The 27,026-nt window shown below is 42.0% G+C and overlaps 1 protein-coding gene and 1 long non-coding RNA gene across 4 annotated transcripts in view; both read left to right on the top strand.

The window, feature by feature from the left end:
- LOC143930456 (uncharacterized) overlaps positions 1-27,026 on the top strand; it is a 195,943-nt gene that overhangs the window by 161,196 nt on the left and 7,721 nt on the right. The gene's annotated exons all lie outside the window — the stretch shown is intronic.
- Positions 1-27,026, top strand: part of RPS6KB2 (ribosomal protein S6 kinase B2) — a 101,224-nt gene that overhangs the window by 66,477 nt on the left and 7,721 nt on the right. The window contains exons 13-16 of one of the 3 annotated variants that reach the window (XM_077454776.1): positions 7,429-7,533; positions 11,183-11,277; positions 20,772-20,911; positions 24,446-24,897. In XM_077454776.1, the coding sequence (XP_077310902.1) occupies positions 7,429-7,533; positions 11,183-11,277; positions 20,772-20,883 (312 nt within the window). In that variant the 3' untranslated portion in view covers positions 20,884-20,911; positions 24,446-24,897. Of the gene's footprint in view, positions 1-7,428; positions 7,534-11,182; positions 11,278-20,771; positions 24,898-27,026 lie in introns of those variants that run through there. The other 2 variants (XM_077454777.1, XM_077454775.1) reach the window with 2 other exon arrangements.

The raw sequence follows: 27,026 nt of genomic DNA on the forward strand, positions 1-27,026 counted from the left end.
TTTTTGGCCCAGGGCTAGAGACGGTTCTAGACCGGACAGCGGACAGGAAAAAGTCCTTTCCTCTCAAACGGAAAACCCCTGTACCAACAAAAAAGGGGTTCTGTCCGCAGGGGCGTAGGGAAACCTCTAAACCAGAGGGGAAAAAGAAAACCTGGCCCCAAAAAGGCAGGGGCGATTTTTCGCCCTCCTATCCAGCCCTGTAAAACCCAGTGACTTTCCAGCTACAGTGGGAGGAAGACTGGGGCCCTTTCTTCCACAGTGGGAGACAATATCCCCCAATCAGTTTATTTTAGGGGTAATAAGAAGGGGGTACCTCTTGGAATTCCTAAGACCACCCCCTCAAAGGCTCCTTGTCACGCATCTACCCAGGTGCATGGTAAAGGCCGAGGCCTTGCTAGAAGCTCTGAGGGAATTGGAGAATCAGGATGTTATTCTCAGGGTCCCAAAAGCAGAAGAGGGAAGGGGGTTTTATTCTCACATCTTCATAGTGAAAAAAACCCTCAGGGAAGTTCAGGTTGATTCTGAACTTAAAGCCCCTGAACGCTTCAGTGACATACAAAAGATTCCGCATGGAATCGATCTTTTCAGTAAAGGCGCTTCTGCCCCACAACTGTTTCATGGTATCCCTGGACCTAAGGGACGCGTATTTACACATCCCTATAGCGGAAGCCTCGCAGAGGTTTCTACGCCTTGCCATAGATCTGGGCGGAGAAACAATACACTTTCAGTTTCAGGCCCTGCCATTCGGGCTATCCTCTGCACCCCGCATTTTTACCAAAGTCCTGGCAGAAGCCATGGCCTTTCTTCGGCTCCAGGGGATATGTATAATTGCCTACCTGGACGACCTGCTTTTATTTGCAGCATCCCCAACACAGTTGGTCAGGGATCTCGATCTAACCAAAGGGGTCCTTACAGACCTGGGGTGGCTTCTGAACTTGGAAAAGTCCAGCCTGATCCCCTCACAACAGATCTCCTATCTAGGTTTCCTGTTGGACTCAACACTGAGAGTTTTTCTACCAAGAGAAAAGGTACAAAAACTGGACAGTGCGGTGGCCGCTCTTCAGAGCAACCAGCTGGTTTCCATAAGGGTTCTGATGTCAGTACTGGGTCTCCTTACATCCACCCTTCCAGCAGTGCAGTGGGCAGGGCTACACTTTCGTCCCCTACAGTCCTTCATCCTAGGGGTGTGGGACCACAGTCAGGAGGCCCTAGACACCCTAGTACATATTCCACACCAGGTAAAGAGATCCCTCTGGTGGTGGAAGAAAGTGACAAATCTGTCGCAAGGTCATCTGTGGCTCATCCCGATTTCTCGGGTAGTAACCACAGACTCAAGTGGAAAAGGTTGGGGGGCACATTTGGGTTCCCTTCTAGCCCAGGGCACTTGGGGGGACGGCGAGTTGACTCGATCGTCCAACTGGAAAGAATTAAGGGCAGTGGGACTAGCCCTCAAATTCTTCAAAAAAGAGCTCCGGGGTCACCACATTCAGGTGCGGTCGGACAACTCTTCCGTAGTGGCCTATTTGAACAAACAGGGTGGCACGAGAAGCGGAGCCCTGTTGTCTTTAGCGACAGAGATCCTGTCCTGGGCCGAAACCTACACCCTTTCGCTCTCAGCAGTTTTTCTGAGGGGAGAGAAAAACGTGGTAGCAGACTTTCTCAGCCGAAAGAGGCTGAGGGAGGGCAATTGGGTTCTCAACCAGGAGGTCTTCAATCTCATAATAAAGAGATGGGGGTCTCCGGAGGTGGACCTGTTCGCGTCCAGAAACAATGGCAGGGAAAGACAATGTGGGGCAGATAAGGGCTTATCCATTAGTACCCTTAGGGGTCAAGTATCAGCCCTCAGTGTTTATTTAGAGGATCATTTGGCTGCCAACCCATGGGTAGTCAGGTTCTTTAGGGCCCTGTCCAGACAGAGACCGGTCCAGGGTCTGTCCTTTCCCAGATGGGATTTATCTTTAGTTTTGCAGAGCTTAACTGGACCCCCCTTTGAGCCTTTAAAGGAGTGTTTTCTGAGAGAGCTTACTCTGAAGACAGTGTTTCTGGTAGCAGTAACGACTGCCAGGAGGGTTAGTGAGATGGAGGCCTTATCGGTCAGGGCTCCCTTTTGCGTTATTTTTCCGGATCGGATAGTTTTAAAGACCGATCCAGCCTTTTTGCCGAAAGTGGCATCCAGCTTTCATAGAAGCCAGGAAATTGTTTTGCCCTCTTTTTGTCCCAATCCCTCCGGTGAGAAGGAACTAAAATTCCATTATTTGGATGTTAGGAGATGTATCCTACACTATCTGGAACTGACCAAGTCATTTAGAAGGTCAGATTCCTTATTTGTTTTGTTTTCCGGGGCCAGGAAAGGTTGTAAGGCGTCCCGGCGCACTATTGCTAGGTGGCTCAGAGTAGCCATCGAGCAGGCTTATTTAGTTGCAGGGAAAGAAATCCCAGTGGGTATTAAAGCATACTCCACTAGAGCTATGGCAGCCTCCCAGGCAGAAAGAGCGGGAGCAACGCCAGAGCAGATTTGCAGAGCAGCAACATGGTCCAGCTATTCCACTTTTGTAAAACACTACAGAGTGGATCTGGTGTCGGCAGGTGAGCAGACCTTTGGGCGAAAGGTTTTGCAAGCTGTAGTCCCACCCTAACTTATAAGTGCTCGCTTATCCTCTCATAGTGGCTGTCCTGAAAGACGATTAGGGAAAATTAGAGTTACGCTTACCGGTAATGTCTTTTCCAGTAGTCTTTCAGGACAGCCCTAGTTCTCACCCGAAAATTGGGGGGAGTCTTACAAAAGACCAGAGCGCAGCAAGATAATGGTATTTGATAAATGTTATTAATGTGTTCTTGTGTCTCCCCAGCTGGCCGGAGGTATTCTCGATATAAACTGAGGTCCGGCAGGGGAAGTAAGAATTTATGGGCTGGCGCAGTGTTTCCAGAGGAAGAGGAGGAGTCTATCTCTCATAGTGGCTGTCCTGAAAGACTACTGGAAAAGACGTTACCGGTAAGCGTAACTCTAATTTTTGAGTAGGTTCACCCAGATGAGCTTTTTTTTTTTTTTTTTTTTCTCCCAAAAAGTTTTTAACACTTTATCCTATGGGGGGAAAAAAATTACTAAGGGGTGGACTATACCAGCAATTGAGGCTACAATATCCTCTATGAATAAAAGTTTGACTTGTCTGCTTGACAATGCACAAATGCTTAGGGATCCAACTAATAAAAAAATGGAATTCCTGTTTAACATTTTTCTCCTTGGCAGGTTCAGTGGCTCAAACTGCAGGAGCGGCAATTGGGGTATGTCAACCCTTCAGAGACCATTTGAAACAGGTACTCAAGGTGTTCCCTGAACAGCAGGCCCAGGAATTAGCTGAGCTGCCAGTGGCTTTGTGTTTTATAAATGACGCAATCAGATATTCTATTCTTCAAACATCTCGCCTTACACTTGGGTTGGTACATATACGTATAATCTTATGGTTGGAAAAGTTGGTCAGCCAAAGCGTCATGCAAAATCTCCTGTCTGGTTTTCCTTCCGCTGTAAAAAGCTGTTTTGGAAGGATCTGGACAAATATATCCAAAAAATATCAAATGGGGGGAAAAGTACCCTTTTTTTTTTTGTTTTTGTTTTTTTTTTGTGCCAGTTAAGGAAAAGAGTAACGCCCCTCATTTAAACTGTTTATTTTTTTTATTTTTTCCCCAGTGCCAGGAGCATCAGCCTCCAGGCAGTTGTGGCGGCCTCTGCCGTCAGATTCAAGAGGTAAACCTCAGGGTCAACCCCAGGGACAAAAGTCCTGGGGGAGGAAACCCGCAATACAGAACGCTAAAGCCTCTATGAGGAGGCAACCCCGCTAGCTCAAGTAGGGGGAAGACTTCTGCAGCTCTCTAAGGTCTGGCACGAAAGACTTTTGGGAGTTCCGAGAATTCCCGTCTCCTCCATTTTCCACAGGTCAAATGTCCCCAAAGATCCAGAGAGAAGTCTTTCTAGCGTTAAACCGACTTGCCGCAAAAGTGATCATCGTGGTCCCCGTGGATGAGCAGGGATCAGGGTTTTATTCAAACCTTTTACAGTACCAAAACCAAATGGGGATGTCAGAACAATTTTTGATCTGAAAGATCTAAACCGGTTCCTGAAGATTTGTTTTCGGATGGAATCAATTTATTCAGTAGTCTCCATCTTTCTGAATAGATTGATGCCAAAAGCTCTCCCACAATCGATATCAAGGATGCATACCTGCATTTACCCATTTCCCTGCTCACCAGAAGCATCTGCGTAGAAAAACTTCAGTTTTAGTTTGTGGCCTTGCCTTCGGGCTAGCTACTGCACCTCGGCTGTTTCCAAAACTTCTTCTTCTGGCCAAATTAAGGACTCGAGGTATAGCAATAATAGCATACCTGGACAACCTGCTTGATGGACAAGTCGGTAGTCCGCTTGGACCAAAGAGTGGTCACCACAGTCAATTACCTGAAATGCCTAGGTTGGGTAATTAAAGAAGATTTCTCTAGGTTGGAGAGGAATAGAGTACTTGGGTCTGGTCATGGATACAGCCCAGAAGAAGGTGTTTTTACCCCAGGCAAAGGTCAGTGTCGTAAAGGAGCTGGTCCAGGGGGTCAGGGCAAAGAAGGGCCCTTCTATTCGCCTTTTGTATAAATTTGTTGGTGAAGATGGTGGCTTCATTCAAAGCAGTTCCCTATGCTCAGTTTCATTCAAGACTGCTGCAAGACAGTATCCTATCGGCCTGGAACAAGAAGATTCAGGCACTAGATTTAAAAAAAAAAAAAAAATGCGCCAGAGCCTCAGTTGGGGGAGATTATCTGAGAATCTGCAGAAGAGGAAATCCTCAACGGACTCTCCTGAAAGAATGGTCTGTCCAAGGGAAATGGATCAGAACTGAAAGGACCTTGCCCATTAACATTCTGGAAATTTGGGCAGCGCGTCCAGCCCTAAAGGCCTGGACATTCAGGTTGCAGAATTCTCCTGTCAGAATTCAATCCAAAAATGCCACAGCAGTGGCTTATGTCAATCGCCAAGTGGGCACCAGAAGTCAGGCAGAGGTAACCCATATCCTAACCTGGGAAGAAAAACATGCCGTGCATATCAGCAATCTTCATTCCAGGGGTAGAGAACTGTCAGGCAGACTACTTAAGTCACCAGCAGTTGTTCCTGGGGGAATGGTCCCTTCACCTCAAAGTCTTCCTGGCTATATGCCAAGATTGGGGATCCTGGATGTAGGTCTGTTTGCATCCAGGTTCAACAACAAAGTCGACAACTTTGTGTCAAACAAGGGATCCACTCACATGCGGAACAGATGCATTGGTGACCCTGTGGGATCAGTTCTCACGATTTATGCTTTCTCTCCTATTCTGCTGCTACCTGGACTTCTTCGTAGGATCAAGCGGAAAAGGAAGTCTGTAGTCTTGTGGCCCAGAGGATCTTCGTATGCAGAAATAGTAAAGATGGTGATATGGACCCTACCACCACATCCAGACCTGCTATAGTAGGGACCAGTGTTCCATCCTACATTACAAACACTAAATTTAACCGTTTGGCTATTGAAACTCATTTTCTAAGGAATCGTGGGCATAACTACCTTGATTGATGCAAGAAAATCAGCTTCCAGAGTCATTTATCATAGAATCCAGGGGTTGGCATTCTAGGAGGTATGCCATGGGTAAAATTCTTGCCTTTCTGCAAGTGGGGCTAGAGAGGAAACTGGCCTTGAGTACTATCAAAGGCCAGGTTTCGGCTTTATCACTATTGTTTCAGCATCCGCTTGCTTTGCATTTTTTGATTCAAAACTTTATACAGGGGGTAACATGGCTTAATCCACCGGTTAGAGCATCCCTGAACCCTTGGAGCCTGAATTTAGTTCTATCAGCATTGCAGAAACAGCCCTTTGAGCCAATACGACATTCCTTTGGTCCTTTTTGACAAGGACACTAGTTTTTCTGGTAGCCATTTCTTCTGCAAGAAGGGTATCAGAGTTGGTGGCTCCTTCTCGTAAAGAGCCACATTTAATTGTTCACAAGGATGGAGTAGTATTGCATCCTCATCCTAGCTTCCTGCCAAAGGTCGTTTCAGGTTTTTACCTAAACCAGGATATTGTTTTACCTTAATTTTTTTTCAGAACCCTGTTCTAAGGAAGAAAGTTACTACACTCTTTGGATATAGTGAGAGCAGTCAAGGTCTGTATGAAGGCGACTGCTCAGATTCGAAAAACAGATGCTTTGTGTTGCCTGAAGGTCCTAGGAAAGGACAGGCAGCCTCAAAATCCACTATTGCCGAATGGATTCGGCAGGCACTTCAAGTTTATGGCTTGAAGAAAAAGGTTCCACCTTTTTAGGTCAAAGCGCACTCCACCAGGACTGTTAGTGCTTCGTGGGTAGTGCATCACCAAGCCTCCATGGCTCAAATCTGCAAGGCCGCAACCTGTCCATACAGTCACCAGATTCTATATGGTGGATGTAAGAAGGCATGAGGATATTGCCTTTGGACACAGTGTGCTGCAGGCAGCAGTATAGGTCCTCAGGTCTGATTGCCCCGTAATTTTGTTGTGTCCCCTCGCCTCAGGTGGCATTGCTGTGGGACATCCCATACAGTTATTACTGTGGCTCTGTGTCCCATGATGTACGTTAAAGAAAATAGGATTTTATAACAGCTTACCTGTAAAACCTTTTCTTGGAGTACATCACGGGACACAGAGGTCCCTCCCCTCTTTCTGGGGTTTAGGTATATTGCTTTGCTACAAAAACTGAGGTACTCCTGGTAGGAGGAGGGGTTATATAGGGAGTGAACTTCCTGTATTGGGTGTGCCAGTGTCCATCACCTGAAGTTGCCTATATACCCATATAGTTAATACGATTGCTCTGTGTCCCATGATGTAATCCCAAGAAAAGGATTTTACAGGTAAGCTGTTATAAAAATCTTATTTTTACGTCATACTTGCCTGTAAAATCCTTTTCTTTGAGTACATCATGAAACGGAGGTCCCGCCCCTCTTTTTGAGGATTCGGTGCTTGCTTCAAAACTGAAGTACTTCCTGTATGGTAGGGGTTGTATAGGGGATCACTTCCTGTCTAAAAGACCTTTTGGTCTACCAGTGTCCATTCACCTGGAGAGGAAGTAGGTGATAAACCCATAATGTACTCGAAAGGATTTTCCAGGTACCGGTAAGTATGATGGGGAAATTTTATATTTTATTTATATATATATATATATATATATATATATATATATATATATATATATATATATATATATATATATATATATATATATATATATATATATATATATATATATATATATATATATATATATATATATATATATATAATTATTTTAGGCACTTCTGTTTTAATAAGACCATATTTTGTTTCTTTAACCATTGTTTACTTCGGCAGTACTACTGTTTTTACTGTTCTTCCTTCCCTTTTTTCTTTTTAGCTGTCTGAGGATGATGCCAGCCATTTTGGTGCCCATTTTACCCGACTGACCCCTATTGACAGTCCTGATGCTGTTATCAGTGAGAGCGCAAGCCAAGCCTTCTTGGTAAGTTTAACAACCTTCTTATAATGAACCCTGTATAGTAGCGATTATTTTCTATAAAGGGCTAATTTTCGTTTTAACATCGTTTTTAAAATGAATGTAATTTTACAAATGTCGCTTTTGACAACACTAACGTTTCGAAAATAGAATGAACGTACTTAACGACTGCGCTATAGCTGAATGACGGCTACAACTTAGCTCGATAACTCTGGGAGGGCGTACATTGACTTCCTCCCAGGCGCCCACCCGGGAGCATCCGTGACCGCCTGCTCCAGAAGTCTAAAAGTGTTCATTTTCTTTACACATTTTCCAGAAACTCGTGGAAAAAAATGACATGTTCAAAAGACTCACTATGCCTCATAGATTATACGTTGGGTTGTTTTCTTGTCAAAATGGGGTAATTTTTGGGACGTTTCCTTTGTCCTGGTGCTTCAGGGCCTTCAAAAGTGTCAGCCCTTGTACACACGGTTGGAAATTCCAACAACAAAATCCGTCGGCTTTAGTCCAAAACTGGTGTTGCATACACACGGTCGGACAAAGTTGTCGGAAAATCTGATCATTCGTAACATGATGACGTTATTTCGTTACGACGGGACAAGGTTCACGCTAGTAGCCAATAGCTTTGGTCTAGGAATTTGATCTGAGCATGCGTGGCACTTTGTCCGATCGGAATTCTCTACAAACAATCGGACAAAGTCCGATCGGATCATGTTGTCGGAAAATTTTATAGCCCAGCTCTAAAATGTTGTCGGTCAGATATTCCAACGGAAACAGTCCGATGTAGCCCACACACGGTCAGATTATCCGACAACACAGTCCAATCAGACATTTTCCGTCGGAATGTCCGACCGTGTGTACAAGGGCTAAGAAGTAGTCAAGAAATTATATGTGTAATTTATGCTTCAACGCCTGACGGTGCTCCCTGCATGTTGCGCCTCTGTATGTGGCCATGCTGTGTAAGTCTCACACGTGGTATAGCGATACTCAGGAGTAGCAGAATGTGTAATTTGTGCTATGCATATGCTATGTGTGAGAAATAACCTGCTGATATAACAATTTTGTGAAAAAAAATCTTGATTTTTGCAAAGAATTGTGGGAAAAAACTATAGCTTCAAAAAACTCATCATGCCTCTTACTAAATACCTTTGGAATGTCTACCTTCCAAAAAGGGCTTATTTGGGGGGTTATTTGAACTCTCCTGGCTTGTTAGGGTCTCAAGAATTGAGATGGGCCATAAGTACATCATGTGATCAATTTTCAGAGATTAGCACCATAGCTTGTGGACGCTATAACTTTCACAAAGACCAAATATACACCGATTTGGGTTATTTTTACCAAAGATATGGAGCAGTATAAATTTTGGCCAAAATTTATGAAGAAAAAATACTAATTAGCACACACACACACACACACACACACACACACACACACACAGCATTTTAGTTTGTTATAAAATTTTGCTGTGTTTTTCTATAAAAAAAAAATAAACCCAGAGGTGATTAAATGGCACCAAAAAAGTTATATTTGTGGAAAAAATTGCAAATATTTCATATGGGTACATTGTTGCATGAATGAGTAATTGTCATTCAAAATGTGATCACTGAAAGCTGAAAACTTATCTGGTTGGGAAGGGGGTTTAAGTGGTCACGTGGTTAAAATTAAAAAATTATTATTATTTTTTGAAGCAAGACATTGTTTTTGTATGGCCAGCATAAAATATATTACAGTTCTGTTTGAAGATCTGCAAAACGGTCTTTAACCACTTCAGCCCCGGAAGATTTGGTGGCTCAATGACCAGGCCGTTTTTTGTGATACGGCACTGCGTCGCTTTAACTGACAATTGCGCGGTCGTGCAACACTGTACCCAAACAAAATTGAGGTGTTTTTTTGGGGGTTTTTTTGCGCTATAAACAAGAGTGAAAATTTTGGAAAAACACTATCTTTTTTACTTTTTTGCTATAATAAATATACCCCTTTTTTTTATTTATTTTTTTCCCCTCAAACTTTTTTTTTTTCCTCAGTTTAGGCCGATCTGTTTTCTACATATTTTGGTAATTTTTTTTTTATTTTTTGCAATAAGTGTATATTGATTGGTTTGTACAAAAGTTGGTCTACAAAATAGGGGATAGAAGGGGATAGAATTATTATTATTATTATTATTATTATTATTATTATTATAATATTTTAATTTTTTTTCGATATTGCGGCAGACAAATTGGACACTGACACCTTTTTGGGAGCATTAACAATTATACAGCGATCAGTGCAATAAAAATGCACTGATTACTGTATAAAAATCACTGACAGTGGAGGGGTTAACACTAGGGGGCGATCAAATCAAAGGGTTAACTGACTGTCTAGGAGGAGAGAGATCGGTGTTCATGCATAGTATGAACACACAATTTCTCTCCTCTCCCCTGTGAGAACTGGGATCTGTGTGTTTACACACAGAGATCCCCATTCTCTCTGTCACGAGCATTCGCAGGTGCCTGGCAGTCATCGCACCCCTAGTGGCGAAAAGGCGAAGCAACGTAAGGTAGTATTGTTTCGCCCAGCTGTGCCTTTCTGCCACAGTAAAACTGCGTCAGCTGGTCGGCAACCAGTTAACTTTTTTTTTTCTTTAAATAAAAAAATTTGATCGGAGTTTGATATTTACCAGATTCAACCTCCTAATAGTATATACAGTATATCTCTTCTGTCATTCTCAGAGTGGAGTAGAGATTTTGCTCCCTAACCATATAGTTAGTTATTTATATTTACCACTGCATAAAGGAAATTTTATTCTTAAATCTTTTTTTTTTTTTTTTTTTTTTTTTTTTTTTTTTACTTTACATATTAATTAAATTACACACCACACTCTCTCTCAAGGTTACCCTAATCTGCTAACTAATCGATTATGAAAATCGTTAGGTGCAGCCCTATACCAGACCCTTCGCTCTGTTATGGATTTTGAGGGGGCGTCCCCATGTCGATGGGGACAAGAGCCTCTTCCCGACAACCCTGGGCAGTGTTTGTGGGGGTCTGCAGGCAGGGGGCTTATTAGAATCTGTAAGAGGAGGCCCCCAGATCCCTCCCGCCCCCATGTGACTGAAAAGGAGTACATTGCTCCTCATTGATGGAAATTTTATAGAATCTAGAAGTCTCCAGCAAAGTAGTAGCAAGTCACACAGATGGAAACAGGCGAGTGTTTCTCCTGCCTTCTAACTTATTTTTTTTTTTTTTTATAGTGATTCTTTAGCTGGTGCGTTGATGCCAATGACAGGATCACTCTCAAACCTGTGACTTTTTTTTTTTTTTGCCTGTGAGCACTGCATTACAACCAATTGGCTCCTTGTGCTGCTTTTCCCATCCCCCTCTCCTAGCCTGAGCTTTGTTGTACAGGGACTGCGAGAAGCTATCAAGTCAAATTTGGGTACTCAAAGATAAAATTCATAACCTTGCTAATGAATACAGAGGTGCAATAATGTGTTGTTGTATCTGAAGCAAGTGAGGCATGGAGTTGAAGGCATAGATTTTCAATTTTAGCTTGTACAGTGGTGATGGTGGGTGGTGGAGGTTGGGGCTCAGTTAATGATTTCCTATGTTTTGGGTGGTGTTTTGTTCTCCCCCCATTTTTATGATTGTAAACTTGCATCTTTTTACCACTGAATAGGGTTTCACTTACATCGCTCCTTCAGTTTTGGAAAATCTTCGTGAGGTCTTCAGCTTCCAATCATGGCATCAGTCTCCTCATCTTCCATCTCAGAGGTGAGCACTGTAACATGCTATTTCTCTTTAAATTTAGAACTTGGCTCAGCACTTGATATATCTAAAATGGCTGCATAGGCCTAACATGGTCTCTTTAAACCTGCACAACTTGTCAATCAACAAACATGTGCATACATTTAAATCTTAACATGTATAACCTTTACTTTGCTTCAGGATATCAAAGCATAATAGGTCAAAACCAGGAAAAAAAAAGCCCTATTTTTTTTTTTTTTTGATCGTCCATTAAGGGAACGGGGTTCTGAAAACCATTTGTTCTATTCTCACCTACAAGGAGCACTGGACCAGAAACAAACATTAGGCTAGTCATAGGGACTATAGCCTCTTTTACATCCACCATGCTCAGTTATTACTAGTGTCATTAGGAGGATGGATGTCTTTGCAAACCAAGTGGATGCTGATGCAGGTAGTCTGTATTGCTGTGCTGCCTGTCTTTTTTTTGTTGGACTACATGATTTTAAGAATGCTGTGCCCCTCTATCATTTTTGTAGTCCCTGTAAAAAATCTTTTGTCCATTGGCAGTAGTCCCTGTTTGTGCCTCATGGCTTTTGATGCTTTTGATGCTGCTTGTTAAAGTGAGCATATAGGTGGCAGTATAACCCATGTTTTTTTTTTTTTTTAAATCTTGTGTCCCTCAATGGACTCCATGAAAGAAATTTTTGGATAAGTACAAACATCCATTATTCATAATGCAATGATGCACATATACTGTATGTGGCTCAGTACATAACATTGTCAGAAACTTAATATTCAAAGTAGCAATAAAATATACAAATAAAAATCAAACAATTCATTGATCAATATACATTGCAATCCAATAACTAAAATATAAATGTGTAAACCACCTACAAATACATTTTATGATGACTCCTAAACCAGTATATTAAAAATGTGCACAGATTATAAAAGTGGTCCACCACATGCACCACCTAATTTGGTGCAAAAAAGATTGCAAACGAGTCCTGTGCGGAATCTTGTGCTGTGCTATTGTCTAGAAGTCTTCCACTCCATTGGAAAAATAAGTTCTGCCACCACTGATCACTGGTATAAAAGCCTCTTGCCAAACAGCCAAGACCTTTTTAAATTCTAAATTGTCAAAAGCACAAGAATAATCCAGTCTACCGGTTCAATGTGACCATCCCACATGGATCAGCTCTGCCACAGCAAAAGGTGGCTGGTGGAATAAAATGCAATAACAAAAGCTCATTGTGAAATAGTAAAGCACCTAATAAAAAAAATGCCAACAGTGCAATCCACAGTGATGAAATATGAAAGACAGGTGAACCGCAAGGATCCAATATAGCAGGCTGTATAGATGCCGTCGGACTCTGGCGGGCATGTGTAATGATGTCTTATTAGAATCCAGGCCCAAAGTCTTTTGTTGGAAATTGTCATTGGGACTGGTCTAACACTAAGCTGAGCTCCTAAATAAAGACAAATACAGTGTCTTAAAGTATTCATATCCCTTGAAATTTTGCACACTTTGTCATGTTACAACCAAAAACATGCATGTATTTTATGTACTAGACCAACACAGTTGCACATAATTGTAAAGTGCAGGGGCGGGCTGGGCCGGGGGGCAGGGTGGAAATTTCCCCCCCAGGCCGGCACCTACATTATGTTTAAAACGGCCGCTGGCCGTTTGTTAATTTCTTTTTTTACGCTGTGACGGGCAGCCGGGACCCGGTTTAATAATCTCCTTCTCTCTGTGGTTGTGTCGCTCCGTTCTGATCAGTCTCGGGCAGCGGCTGTCACTCACAGCCGAGCAGAGTGAAGCCGCCTCCCCCCTCCTCCATGCACAGCACTGTGTAGACATGAAGGAGGAGGGGGAGGCGGCTTCACTCTGCTCGGCTGTGAGTGACAGCCACTGCCCGAGACTGATCAGAACGGCGCGACGTGAGTCACGTGACCACAGACAGAAGGATTATTGCGCCGGGTCCCGGATCACTGAGCCGACAGATGTCACTCCACTCGGGTGCTGCTCGCACCTCCCCCCTGCAATGCCACTGCCTTGGGCTCGAGGTACATTATGGGTCCTTAGGGGGGTTCTTTACTGTGGGGGGTCCTGCACTGTAGGGGGGGGTCTGCACTGTAGGGGGAGGGGTATGTACTGTAGGGGAAGATTCGGCACTGTAGGGGGGTCTGCGCTGTAGGGTGGAGGGGTCTGTACTGTAGGAGTGTCTGCACTGTAGATGGGGGGGGTCTGTATGGTAGGGAGGGGGGTCTGCACTGTAGGGGGTCTGTGTACCATGCAGGGGGTCCAGAGCTGTGAGGGGCTGTGTAATGTAAAGGGGTCCAGAGGTGCAGGCTGCTGTGTAATGTAAAGGGGTCCGGAGGTGCAAGGTCCTGTGTAATGTAAAGGGGTCCGGAGGTGCAGGGTGCTGTGTAATGTAAAGGGGTCCAGAGATGCACTTGTGGAGAGGGGGGGTACACAGTAGTGACAAAAAGATATTGAAGGATGCAGAGGTATGCAGGGGACACAGTGGGTGTTTTTACATTTTATGGTGGGGGGGGGTGCCAGATATAGGATCCGCCCCGGGTGCCAAATGCTCTAGGTACGCCCCTGGTGTGAGCACAACAGACTACAACTCCTACCTCCCAGGAGTCTCAGAGGCAGGCCAGGTGTGTGGCACGTTAGGGGAGGGGACGCCCGGCGTCAAGAACGTCACGTCGCACGTGACCTGCTGGGCTTATGGGGAGCAGTGGCTAGCTGCAATCTGCAGAGAAGATGAGACCTGCTTCAGGATCATCACCCCCCCCCCCCCCCCCCGAAGAGTGGCAAGGACCTGGCTCAGTGTCTTCAGTCCTCACTGAATCAATGCTCCCCAACCTGAAGTAAGGCATCTGTGATAACCTTCACAAAATGGAATAGAATGAGAAAATCCGCTTCAGTTGTAAATTTTATTAATAATGCATAGTCATCAAGACCATTTAAAAATTTGGCAGTGGCAGCGTGTGTTTTTTTTTTTTTTTTTATTATTTTTTTTTTTTTCTAGCACCTCCCCCCCCCCCCCACCAGCAGACTTGACACCCTCCCCCCCCCCCCACCAGCGGACTTGACACCCTCCCCCCCCCCACCAGCAGACTTGACACCCTCCCCCCCACCAGCAGGCTTAACACCCTCCCACCAGCAGGCTTAACACCCTCCCACCAGCAGACTTATCTAACACACCCCCCCCCCACCAGCGGACTTATCTAACACCCCCCCCACTATATATATATATATATATATATATATATATATATATATATATATATATATATATATATATATATATATATATATATATATATATATATATATATATATATATATATATATATATAATATATAATATATAATATATAATATATAAAAGAAAATCAATGTTTAAGAATAACAGGTGAAAAATTTCACCAGCCCACTACATTGTTTACAAACCTTAATGAAAAATGTAAAATAATGCATTTGGATGGCAAAAATATATGAATGCAATCTATACACTGGGGGAATCTAGGATGGGAAAAGGACCTGGGGGTCTCATAGATGATTGGCTCAGCAATGGCATGCAATGCCAAGCTGCTGCTAACAAAGCAAACTGAATATTGGTATACATTAAAAAGGGATCAATTCCAGAGATAAAATTATAATTCTCCCGCTGTATAAGCCACTGGTCCGGCCGCACCTAGAGTGTTCTGGGCACCGGTCCTCAGGAAGGATGTACTGGAGATTGAGTGAGTACAAAGAAGGGCAACAAAGCTAATAAAGGGTCTGGAGGATATTGGTTATGAGGAAAGGCTGTGCGCACTGAACTTATTCTCTCTGGAGAAGAGGCTCTTGAGAGGGTTTATGATTTCACCAAACAAAAATACCATACTGGTGACCCCACAATAGGGGGAAAACTTTTTTCCACAGAAGGGAGTTTAACAAGACTTGTGGCCGCTCATTCTTCTTAGAAGAAAAGGGGTTTAACCTTAAACTACGTAGAGGGTTCTTTACTGTAAGAGCGGCGACTATGTGAAATTCCCTTCTACAGGCGGTGGTCTCAGCGGGGAGAGATTGTTTCAAGAAACTATTAGATAAGCACCTGAACGACCACAACATACAGGGATATACAATGTAATACTGACTTATAATCGCACACATGGGTTGGACTTTATGGCCTTGTGTCTTTTTTTTTTTTTCTTTTTTTTTTCAACCTCACCTACTATGATCTAAAATAATAACATTTTAAAAGCGTAATTTCAGAGGAATAAGAATGTAATATTTTTGTATTTTTTTTTATTCAAATAATTTTAAGGACATCACTATATAAATGGGGGACGAACACCCCAAATTTTCAAATACATCTTTTTACCACGTAAACTAATGTTAATGAAACTATATTTATTTCCCATGCTACATTTAAGCCAAATGGGAAAATAGGTTTTTAGGTCATAGATCTATTTGGTCTCTAAATCGGAAATTTACCTTCTGATTTGACTACCCCTCTAATGAGGAGAAAAGGTATCAATCGGCAGAAATGTTGTATCGGCAGGATTCTAACCAAAAACCTTAGCATAATGCTTAGGAAAACTATGCTTTCAAAGATCCAGACCTAATATCGGCAACATGTTCCTATAACCTAGTTTGTCATTTCCTTGCCACTCTTCCAACATATTGATGACCAAAAGGGCAAATGATCGTGTGAACAACTTTCTTTATAATACACGTGACAAAAGATTGTATATCCTAAAAACTTCCTGTTTGGCGGTGAAGGACGTTTGTTTTCTACTTGTAAAACTATTTACCCTACAGACCTCATATTTCTGGCAAGGGCAAAAACCTGTTTAAAGTCATGTAAGAAGTTTTTTGTTAGGGGGATTAATAACATTGGGGGGCTATCAGATTCCTCAAGGAAGGATTCCCTCTAAACACTACATCAGATGGCCCAGAACCGATTCTTTTTTCAAAATGGGCAATGCCTTTTGATCTTTGTATTGCCCATAAGCTGGACAGAGTAAGAAGTAAACAAGACCAGATTAAATTTATCTAAAACAGAAGAGCTCTTATCTATCTTGGTTCAACTTTTTTCCCTCTCTCCCGAGGTCACCTCCTGTACCAAAACCTAGGATCAAACTCTCCTTTCTGTATGAACCTCATTAAGAACATGTTGAGACTGGAACCAGAACTCTTCAATATTAGAACAATTATTCCTTAAATGTAGAAACTGACTTTTAGGAACTAATTTTAAGCCACAATGAATGGTGGCAACTAGTTTTTATCCAAGTAGGAATTCCTATTGGTCTGGAGTTTCGCTTATGTGATTGTTTTAGATGCATATTTTTTTTTATTTATTTTTTTTTTTATATATGCACCAGTTTGTAAATAAGGAACTGTAATGAAATCACTTTACCTTATTAAGGGCTGGTTTACACTGCCACGACTTATGTGGCAAAGTTACATGACAAGTTGCGCCCTATTAACAGCAATGGAACTTTTCTAATCAGTGTGACTCAAGTCGCTCCGACTTAGAAAAAGGTTCCTGCACTACTTGAGTTATTCACAACTTGCATTGACTTGTGTTGAAGTTGTATACAAGCAGCAATGAAGTCGGGCAGGGATGACTGCTTCAAAATTGCGCTGGTGTCAACCGGCACTAACCATTTCAGAAATCTGCCCAGTAAAGGTAAATATTGAGTAAGTGTTTTAGAAGTAGAAAATTGAAAAATAAAAAAAGTACTTTATTTACTTTTTTTCCCCACCTTCACCGTCTAAATGTGTTAGGTTCACTTTCATGGTATAGAAATTGCAGGACAGATGCAGTCTTGTGCTTTCTTCATACAATATAATGTAGTGATTGGCTTTTCTGCAAAAGTTGAGATTGCCTGTGCATGTGTAATTTTCCACTCTGCACTGCTCTTCCTTTGTTTTACTACACCTCACTCATACAATTGTGTTCTTTAGCTGCATGTGGTATATGTGGTGAGTGTTTCCTGCTCTACCAAGCTGCAGCCAGCTCATATATCTGCATCCTGTTGTGTGGGTCTGATGAAATGTGTGAGAATTTTTGGTTCTTTTATAGTTCATTTTGGTGTTGCTTTAGGTGAGCTTGCATACCACCTTACAGCAGGTCTTTAACCCTTAAAGTGGAACTTCACTCTATCAACAGAGACTATTTTTAATCCTTATGCTGCTAGCATTCGTAAATAGATAGCGAAGTATATCGTATTTACGTGTGTTTAAACTTTTTAATGTTACTTCCTGGTTTCCATGCCTAGGCAAATGTCATGCATCCCAGGAGTTTTCAGGAGAGGAGGGAGAGTTCTCTGCTCATCCTATGCATGAACTAAGGGCAGATAGAAGTAAACGATACACAAATCCCCTGCCCTTACTCAAGATGGCCATAGCCACAAATGTTAGGATGTTTTTCAAATGATTTCTCAGCAATCTCAAGCATGGATGGATGGGGGAGATTGCTTTGCATAATACAAATGAATTAAAAAATAGCATTTTTAGTTTTGTGGTGCTCAGATGCAGTGCAGTTCCACTTTAATATCCGTTATTGGGAGGGTCCTGAGTGCTGTTGGCAATAGTTTGGTAGTGTAAGGGTATGCAAGGGCAGAGATGCGACCAATGTCTAAAGCTTTAGATCTTTGGTCAATCCTGGTAAATCACTGCAGACACTTAAAAGAAACTTGGCAAGATACAGGTGCATTTAAAAAAATAAATTGGAATATCATCAAAAAGTTAATTTCAGTAATTGAGTTCAAAAAGTGACAAATTTTTATATTGATTCATTACACACCGAGTGGTATATATTTCAAGCATTTCATTCTTTTCATTTTGGTGATTATGGCTTACAGCTAATGAAAAACAAATTCAGTATCTCAAAAAATTTGAATAAAACGTAAGGCCAAAAAGTGTTTTTTTAATACAGAAATGTTGGCTTACTAAAAGGTGTCCACGTACAGTACACTATGCACTCAATACTCGGTCTGGGCTCCTTTTGCATAAACTACTGCATCAATTCGGCATGGCATGGCATGGCATGGAGGTGATCAGCCTGTGGCACTGCTGAGGTGTTATGGAAGACCAGGTTGCTTTGATAGCAGCCTTCAGCTCATCTGCAGTGTTAGGCCCAGCTCTCATCATCCTCTTGACAATACCCCACAGATTCTCTATGGGGTTTAGGTCAGACAAGTTTGATGGCCAATCAAGCACAGTAATACCATGTTCATTAAACCAGGTGTTGGTACTTTTGGCAGTGTGGGCAGGTGCCAAGTCCTTCTGGAAATGTAAATAAGCATCTCTATAAAGCTTGTCCTCAGAGGTAAGCATGAAGTTCTCTAGAATTTCCTGGTAGAGGGCTGTACTGACGTTGGACTTGATAAAACACAGTGGGCCAACACCAGCAGATGACATGGCTCCCCAGATCATCATTGACTGGAAACGTCACACTGGACCTCGCGCAACTTGGATTCCGTTCCTCTCCACTCTTCCTCTAGACTTTGGGACCTTAATTTCCAAATGAAATGCAAAACTTACTTTCAGCTGAAAAGAGGATTTTGGACCACTGAGCAACAGTCCAGTCCTTTTTTCTCCTTAGCCCAGGTAAGACACTTCTGACATTGTCTCTGGTTCAGGAGTGGCTTGACACAAGGAATGTGACAGTTGTATCCCATGTCCTGAATACCTCTGTGTGGTGGCTCTTGAAGCACTCACAACCACTGTAGTCCACTCCTTGTGAATCTCCCCCATATTCTTGAATGGCCTTTGCTTCATAATCCTCAAGGGTTATCCCTGTTGCTTGTACACTTTTTTTCTACCACTTTTTGCATCCACTCAACACTCCATTATTATGCTTGGATATAGCACTCTGAACAAGCTTCTTTAGCAATTACCTTTTGTGTCTTGCCCTCCTTGTGGAGGGTGTCAATGACTGTCTTCTGAACTGCCAAGTCAGCAGTATACCCCATGATTGTGTAACCTTTTACAAATGTTTTCAATTAGCTGATTAGAGTGACACCATGAGTCTACAATATTTAACTTTTTCACAAATTCTAATCTTCTGAGATACCGAATTTTGGGTTTTCATTAGTGGTAAGTCGTAATCCTCAAAATTTAAAAGAATGAAATGCATTATTCTGTGTGTAATGAACCTATATTCCGTGTATAGCACAGTTTAGCAGTAAATCTGCAGCTAGCACATTTCTCCCATGTAAGGAGTGATTATCTCCTATGATTAAAGTGGTTGTTAACCCACTTATATAAAAACGTCCCATCTTCACTGTAATAAACCAGTAAAGTGTTAGAGAAGCATATTTTTTATCTGTATGTATAACAGCGTGGCTCCCAGCGCTCGGCTGCCTCTTGGGGTCTCCTCTATCCAACTTGCAACTCCAGTTGGCAGGGCCGAGCGTTCCGCTGATGTCGGCCAGAGAGGAGAGTGGAAGCCAAGTCATACACATAGATGAGCATATTTTTTACCTAACAAAAGAACATTTACTGGTATATTAGAGCACACATGGGATGTTTTTTAATGAAATATTAGTGTAGAGAAGGGAGGGGGAAGGAGGACACAGAAGAGCAGGCTGCAGATGGAGGCACGCAAACAAACCACAACGTCAGTGGCTCAGTTGGCATGATTAATGTGGTCTGTTTGCAGAGGGGAGGGTATAGCTAGGCAGCATCAGCCAGGTATTACAGCTATTACAGGTGTTGCAGGGTGACAAATTACACAGCACAAACACTGTGCTGTATAACATGCCTTAAAGGTATAGAATCTGTTAACCCCCCCCCCCCCCCAAAAAATGGTTTAAGAGAAGTGGGATTTCGCTTTAATTTTATGAATAGTGTAGGACCCACTGAAAATGGGGTACTTTGACTCAGTGGTGGGCTTAAGCATGGTATGGCCAATCCCCATATTTATTAAGATCAGGTGTTTTTAAATGGCCTGCAGAGATTTAAAAAGTTTTTTTTTTTTTTTGTATGTGCGCTAATCTCAGTGGTTCTACCTAATCCCATTGAAAACTTGTGGTCCATGCTCAAAAGGCGGGTGAACAAAACGCACACAAATTCTGACAAACTCCAAACATTGATTATGCGAGAATGGGCTGCTATCAGTCAGGATGTGGCCCAGAATTTGACAACATACCGGGTGAATTGCAGAGGTCTTGGAAAAAGGGTCAACACTGCAACTATTGACTCTTTGCATAAACTTAATGCAATTGCCAAAAGCCTTTGACAATTATGAAATGCTTGTAATTATACTTCAGTATACCATAGTAACATCTGACAACCAGATCTAAAAACACTAAAGCGGCAGACTTTGTGAAAATAAATATTTGTGTCTTTCTCAAACGTTTGGCTAAGGCTGTAAATGTGAGCTACTATTCTTGACTTGTTTTTATGTAGGAAGTGGCCATGACTACCTATGCTTCAATGCCTAGTGTCTCTCGCTCACTCACATGCATATTTATTGGCTTTTTTTTAATTCTATTTAATTTTTTTGCAGCCCTGGAAGTGCTCCTCAAGTTTGTCAACATGAAGTAAAACCCCTCGAGTCCTCCCAGCCACTTCCGATTTCCTCCAAAGGTCGCAAGGATAAAGGAAGGCGAGCCAGATAATACATATCAACACAAATGGGCTTGTTCTGTAAGGCAATGGTCATACATAAAGCAGCCTGTAACAAGCTATCCTCTTACAGTTAAAGGGAAACTCCACTTTACCTATGTTATGTTATAAAAAATTAGTGACATAGTTGTAAAGAAGAAAAATTTGTACTTCTTTTTTTTTTTTTACCAGCTAGTATTGTTTGTAGGACAGACTACCCAGAATTCTGATTTATTCTGCTCATATGTCCTTTAGCAGAAGTCAGCAGAGATTTTGAAGTCCTATTACAGGCATACCCTGCAAAGTATTTGTGAGCAGTCTTTCCTTATCAAGAGTGCTGGACATCCAAAGGGAGGTCTGATCAGCTCTGCCCGGTCTTCCTTCTGGGTTAGAGCACTCTGGCCAGGTCATATCTTCTGTTGCGCATACGTATAGGAGTCACTATCATGGCACAGTGCTCTCTGCATTCAGGCCACACTGAATGTGCCCTGAATGCAGAGCATACTGCGCATGCACAGTGATGTAACTACCTGGGGTCAGTGTGAATGTCTACTAAGCGCAAGTTTAGTAGATCTTAACAGAACCCACAGGTAAGCTATATGGTTACCGGTAGGGCAACATTCTAAATTTTAAGTTTTTAGTACCACTTTAAAAACATAAGATTAGAATATGAAAGCTATGTATGTGTATAGATCTGATTGGTTCCCTCAACTAAATTGGAGTTTCTCTTAAAGCGCAAGTAAACCCATCCATAAAACAGTTTAATTTCCAGAACGTGACAGAAATGTAACCCTCCCACTGGTTGTGCTCTCAACCAAACTGTCAAACCATCCAATGTCTGGTGTCATAACTGATCACATGTGCAGCATCATGGCAGTTGTAGATTAAACCGAGGCAAAGGTGGCGGCTTCCTTGAACGATAGGGGGGTTTACTTAAACTTTTAATTAGGTTGGCAATGGTGAATTCTATTTGCTTGCTACATTATACTGTCCTTTACCTTACTGAATCGGCCCAAAAAGTATTCACACAATGCATCAGCCAGCAACCAGGCCGTTAAGCAGCTTTGTTAACTTTTAATTATACAGAATGCAGCACTCAGGGAAATAACAGACTGCTTCACTGCACAGTATTACCATTAACCTATTACAGTGCACAGATTACTTTTACAATCTCACCACCAAGTAACTTTATCTCCTAATATGTTAAAGAACATGGACTAGAGTCTAAGTAAATATCAAGATTTGTTTCGTCTGAAGTGATGCAGATGACCATTTTACTTTGGCTAGAATGGGGAAAAAAAAACACTAAAATGCAGTCCTGTACCCAACATGCCCATAATCTGTGACTTCCCCACTACTCCACCTCATACTCTGATAGCATACCTCATGTAAGAGTGTAGGGAAAACTACTTTGCATCATGAGCTTCAAACGCATATTCTTGTTTGCTACAAACAAGTTATGCAAAATATACCTCTCACTTATTTATTTTTGTCTGTTATCTATAATATTTTTCAGTCATAAGCTATATGATTTATTAAGCAAATCTGTTGCTTATTGCTCTTTCATTCCTGCCCTCAGGAAAAAATACCCATTTGAGTGAGTTTACTAAATGCATAAACGCAGCCTGTTTAAGGGCTCATTCATTCCAGCACTTTTGGGCAGAATTGCCCTACACAGTCCCAATGCAAAAGCAAGAAATAAAATGCCTTGGCTTTTTTTTCTTAGGGCTTATTTACACCAATGTGCTGCATTGGAGTGCATTGCATTAAAATGATGCAGGTATGGAAGTTATCATAATGAAGCCTTTTACAACACAAGGAAATGTATTGCAATGCACTGTCAAGCTTGGAGTTACTTAAATCTTATTTAAATAAACGTAAAAGAAAAAGCAAACTCTGCGGTGCGTTCTAACATCACACCATGTGTGCCCAACACACACCAATCCTGGCATGGTGTGAATGGGTCCATACTGTATTTCAGTTAATAGAGATGTTTAGATGGGAATATTATGGAAACGCTGTTTTATGCCCATGCAGCGTAAGGGGATGTTTGGTGGGGTCCCCAAATCCCTGTTGCTCACCATGCCAAATTCCCTCTCTGTTCCTACCTCTATTGCAGCTGGCATTCAAATGCTTTGTGTTAGCTGAGGTCAGGCGCTAAGGAAAGTGGAAATGTCACTTCCTTGGTCATTTGTCAGCACTTGGAACTATTGATTTGTTGCAGAAGGAGGTCACATGCTTCCCATAGCAATAAGAACCAGGTCATGTAACTAGCTGCAACAGGGGCATCTAGAGCATCTTTGTGCCTTTAGGGCATTAATATACAACAATTACTAAATATAAACCATGTTCCCTTTTTATATATAGAATACCCTGGATTACAATTGTGTATTAAAATATTGTACAATGCTGCAAATCAAATGATTGAAATGAATGAAACTGCCAATTCTGTAAATTAAAAGCATGCTTATATTTCACTTAAAATCGCATCCCATAAAGTGCTTCTCAAAACCATTCTAATATAATAAAGTGCTGACAACTATGGCTAATGATATTTGTGCAACAAAAAAAAGCATTCAAAACTGATTCTAAATTGCTCCTAGTTCAATGTCCATTTCTTTTGTTCTAGTCATGCCATGCCATGGCATGTAGATTAGTCATCCTAATCCACATGCCGAAAGCATTATACAACAATTCCCTCTAGCTCCATCTTGTAGATGATTCATATATTACATTTTTAGTTTGTGCATACAATGTAGTATATCAATCATTCACAAGATGGCACTAGAAAATGATTTGAGAAAATTGCCTTAAACACTGTGTAAGGCGGAAACCTGGAAGAGTGGGAGTGTGTGATATAAAGTGCTTGGGACCTTCTTATTCACATGTGACAAGAGATCATATAAAATCTGGTGAGGTGTAACTCGCACATGGTGAGGTGAGTAGCACACGGACACTAATTTCTTTAGAGGAAAGCACCTTTTGAGTGACTCTTTATTGCACAGAAGATATGTATGATTTATCTGTGGACTATAACAAAGGGAATGGACATTGCAAAAAGAGCACTGTAGGATCAGTTTTGAATGCTTTTATGGCATGAATATCATTCAGACATAGTTGTCAGCACTTTATTTATCAAATTACAATTGTTTTTAGAATCTTTGAGTACTTTTTATGGGTTGTGATTTTAAGTGATGTATAATATATATATATATATATATATATATATATATATATATATATATATATATATATATATATATATATATATATATATATATATATATATATAAATTATTCTTCATTTACACATGGAATTGGCACCTTGTGTTATAATAATTCATTCAACTTATGTGTCTTAACATTGCACCATTATAAACGCATAGATGCACTCCGATTACTGAGCTATCAGCAGTGGATAGAAATATGGCATAGAGATGCCTGAAATGAGATTTAAGATGAGAAATCTGAAGTTTACATACTATATAGTCAACTGTGGAAATAGTATTGATATATTTTTATAAAGGATAGAAAGAAAGCTATATACTGACATCTCCCCCACTCCCTGTTTTCCAGCTGTTGATCAGCGGGATACATGATTTAGCCTGCTCTGGAAATCTATAGGCCTTTTTGGAGGGAGGCCAAGATCATTGATGAAAGCAAAGCAGTGTCAAGCTTACAGTAACATTTGGGCTGCTCATTGGAGAAAGTAAATCAGCTGATTGTGTTCCAAGTGGGGTGTCTCAGCAGGACACTCTTGTGAACTAGCAGAGAGGGGCAAGTGAACTAGTTTTCTACTCCTGTCTGGAAAATGAAAAAATTTCAAGTAACCCAACTAAAGATATCTACTTTGGAACTAAGCTAAATGATGTGCATTTGTTTTCAGGCTGTATGTGACTGTTAATACAGACCTTATTAACAACTGACACTGCTTTTAATAATCTCCTTTAAATTTGTTACTGGCATGAAGTGTTTGTGTGTATATGAAAGCAAATAAAGTCGCACAAAAGGGAATGTTCATCTCTTAAGTATTTGTGGTCAATTTTGTTTATTGCATTTCAAGCATTACCAACATAGGTGTAATTGATAAGTAACATACATGGATACAATTCATGGTAGCAGAAATAAAGATCATATACAGGTAGATGGTATCAATCTAGAGTTCCAATATTATATTAAGATATTGTGACTTAACCTATTTAGGTAAAAATCTAACATCTCACAAAAACCAGAAAATTGTATACTTACCTTTCCGTAATTTTCCTTTCCTGTCGCATCTTCATGGCAGCATACACTCTGGGTTGTGACTCCACCCCCACAACCTGATAGGACCACATAACTATAAGATGAAGATACACCCCCCCCCCCCTGCCCCGGTATTCTCTGTATATATGAATCACCTTTTGTGGGTGGGATATTGTATGCTGCCATAAAGATGTGTCAGGAAAGGAAAATTACGGAAAGGTAAGTATATAATTTTCCGGTTTCCTGTCGCATCATGGCAGCATACACTCTGGGGATTAACTCGCAGACTGGGTGGGAGATGTAAAGGCAAACGTTTATTAGCGAGGAATAGTAGAGTTGGCTTGAATAATGGACTTTCCAAATTCTACTGTTGATAGCCAAGCTGAGTCCACCTTGTAGTGAGAGATAAAAGTGTTCCTGGAGGACTAAGTGGCCGCTCTGCAGATGGTTTCCGCTGAAACCCTACAATACACTGCCCAAGAGGTGGCCACTGCTCTGGTGGAATGAGCCCTCAAGTCTTCAGGAATTTGCAGCTCACTCAGCAAGTAGGCCTATTTAATGCTCTTCACCAACCAGGAGGCAATGGTTCGGGCCAACGCTGCTTGACCTCTCCTAAGGCCGTAGGGAATGATGAAGAGGTTCTCCGATCCTCTAAAGGATTCGGACACTGAAAGATATATTTTATGATGCTGCCCCTTACATCCAGAGGATGAGGGTCACCCTGGTCTGTGTTAAGAGCTGGCAAGTTGATTTCCTGGTTGAAGTGAAGAGGATGCCACCTTTGGGATAAAGTGATCCAAGGGTCTTAGAACTACCCTGTCCGGATGGATGATCAGATATGGCTCCTTAATCAGTAATGCTTGCATCTCTGAAACTCTCTTCGCTGATGTGATTGCAACCAGGAAGGTGACTTTTAGTGTGAGATGCCAGAGTGAGATATTTTCCAGTGGGGGAAAAAAGGGTTCTTTGTATAGTACCTCTAAGATGACTGATAGGTCCCATGTTGGAAAGGAAGGTTTCCTAGGTGGTCTTAGTTTAAGACGGGCCTTCTGAATTTGTATAACAATGGGATCCTGAGCCCATTTAACCCCTGTCAGGGCAGATAGAGCTGACACCTGAACTTTCAGAGTACTAGAGCTAAGACCTTTGTCTAAGCCTGATTGCAGGAACTCTAGGATCAGGGGAGCCGAAAGGGAGGACAGATCCCGGCCAAGGTCCTGAGAGAAGGCAACAAACTTCTCCCAGACCCTGTGGTAGGTGCTGTTTGGTAGGTTTTCTGGCCTGGAGCAGGGTATCTACCTTCTGGGAGCAGCCCTGACGTGGATACCTAGCCCTCTCAGCCTCCAAGCCATCAAGTGCAGCCTCCGGATCTTGATGTAGTAGCTGGCTCTGGGAGAGCAAGTCGGCTGACAGGGGAAGAGCAAGAGGGTCTGCCATGCTCAGTTGTAGAAGGATGGTGAACCATGGCCTCCTGGGCCAAAAAGGAATTGCCACCATCACCAATGCTGTTGATCTCTTGAGCCTTAAGAGAAATCTCGCTATCAGGGGAATCGGAGGGAAGATATACCTTAGATGGAAGTTCCAGGGATGCTGGAGGCAATCTGTCCCCTCCGCTGAGTGAAAGGGAAACCTCCACAGGAACCTTTGGCACTTGGAGTTTGCCGGCATCGCAGCAAGGTCTATGTCTGGTTGACCCCAGGTCTGGCAGATGAGGGAGAAGGCCTGAGGGCTCAGGGATCACTCGTTGTTGGAGGCGAACTCCCTGCTGAGCGTGTCGGCTAAGATGTTCTCGACCCCCGGGATGTAAGTCGCCCTCAGGTCTGACAGGTTCAACTGTGCCCATTCCATCACAGGGAGAACTTCCTGCATCATGGAGGGACTCATGGTCCCCCCCCCTGTCTGTTTATGTAGG

The sequence above is a fragment of the Lithobates pipiens genome, unplaced genomic scaffold (genome assembly GCF_037356315.1).
Source record: "Lithobates pipiens isolate NorthernLeopardFrog02 unplaced genomic scaffold, aLitPip1_a1.2 Scaffold_25, whole genome shotgun sequence".
In the NCBI taxonomy this organism is placed as follows: Eukaryota; Metazoa; Chordata; class Amphibia; order Anura; family Ranidae; genus Lithobates; species Lithobates pipiens.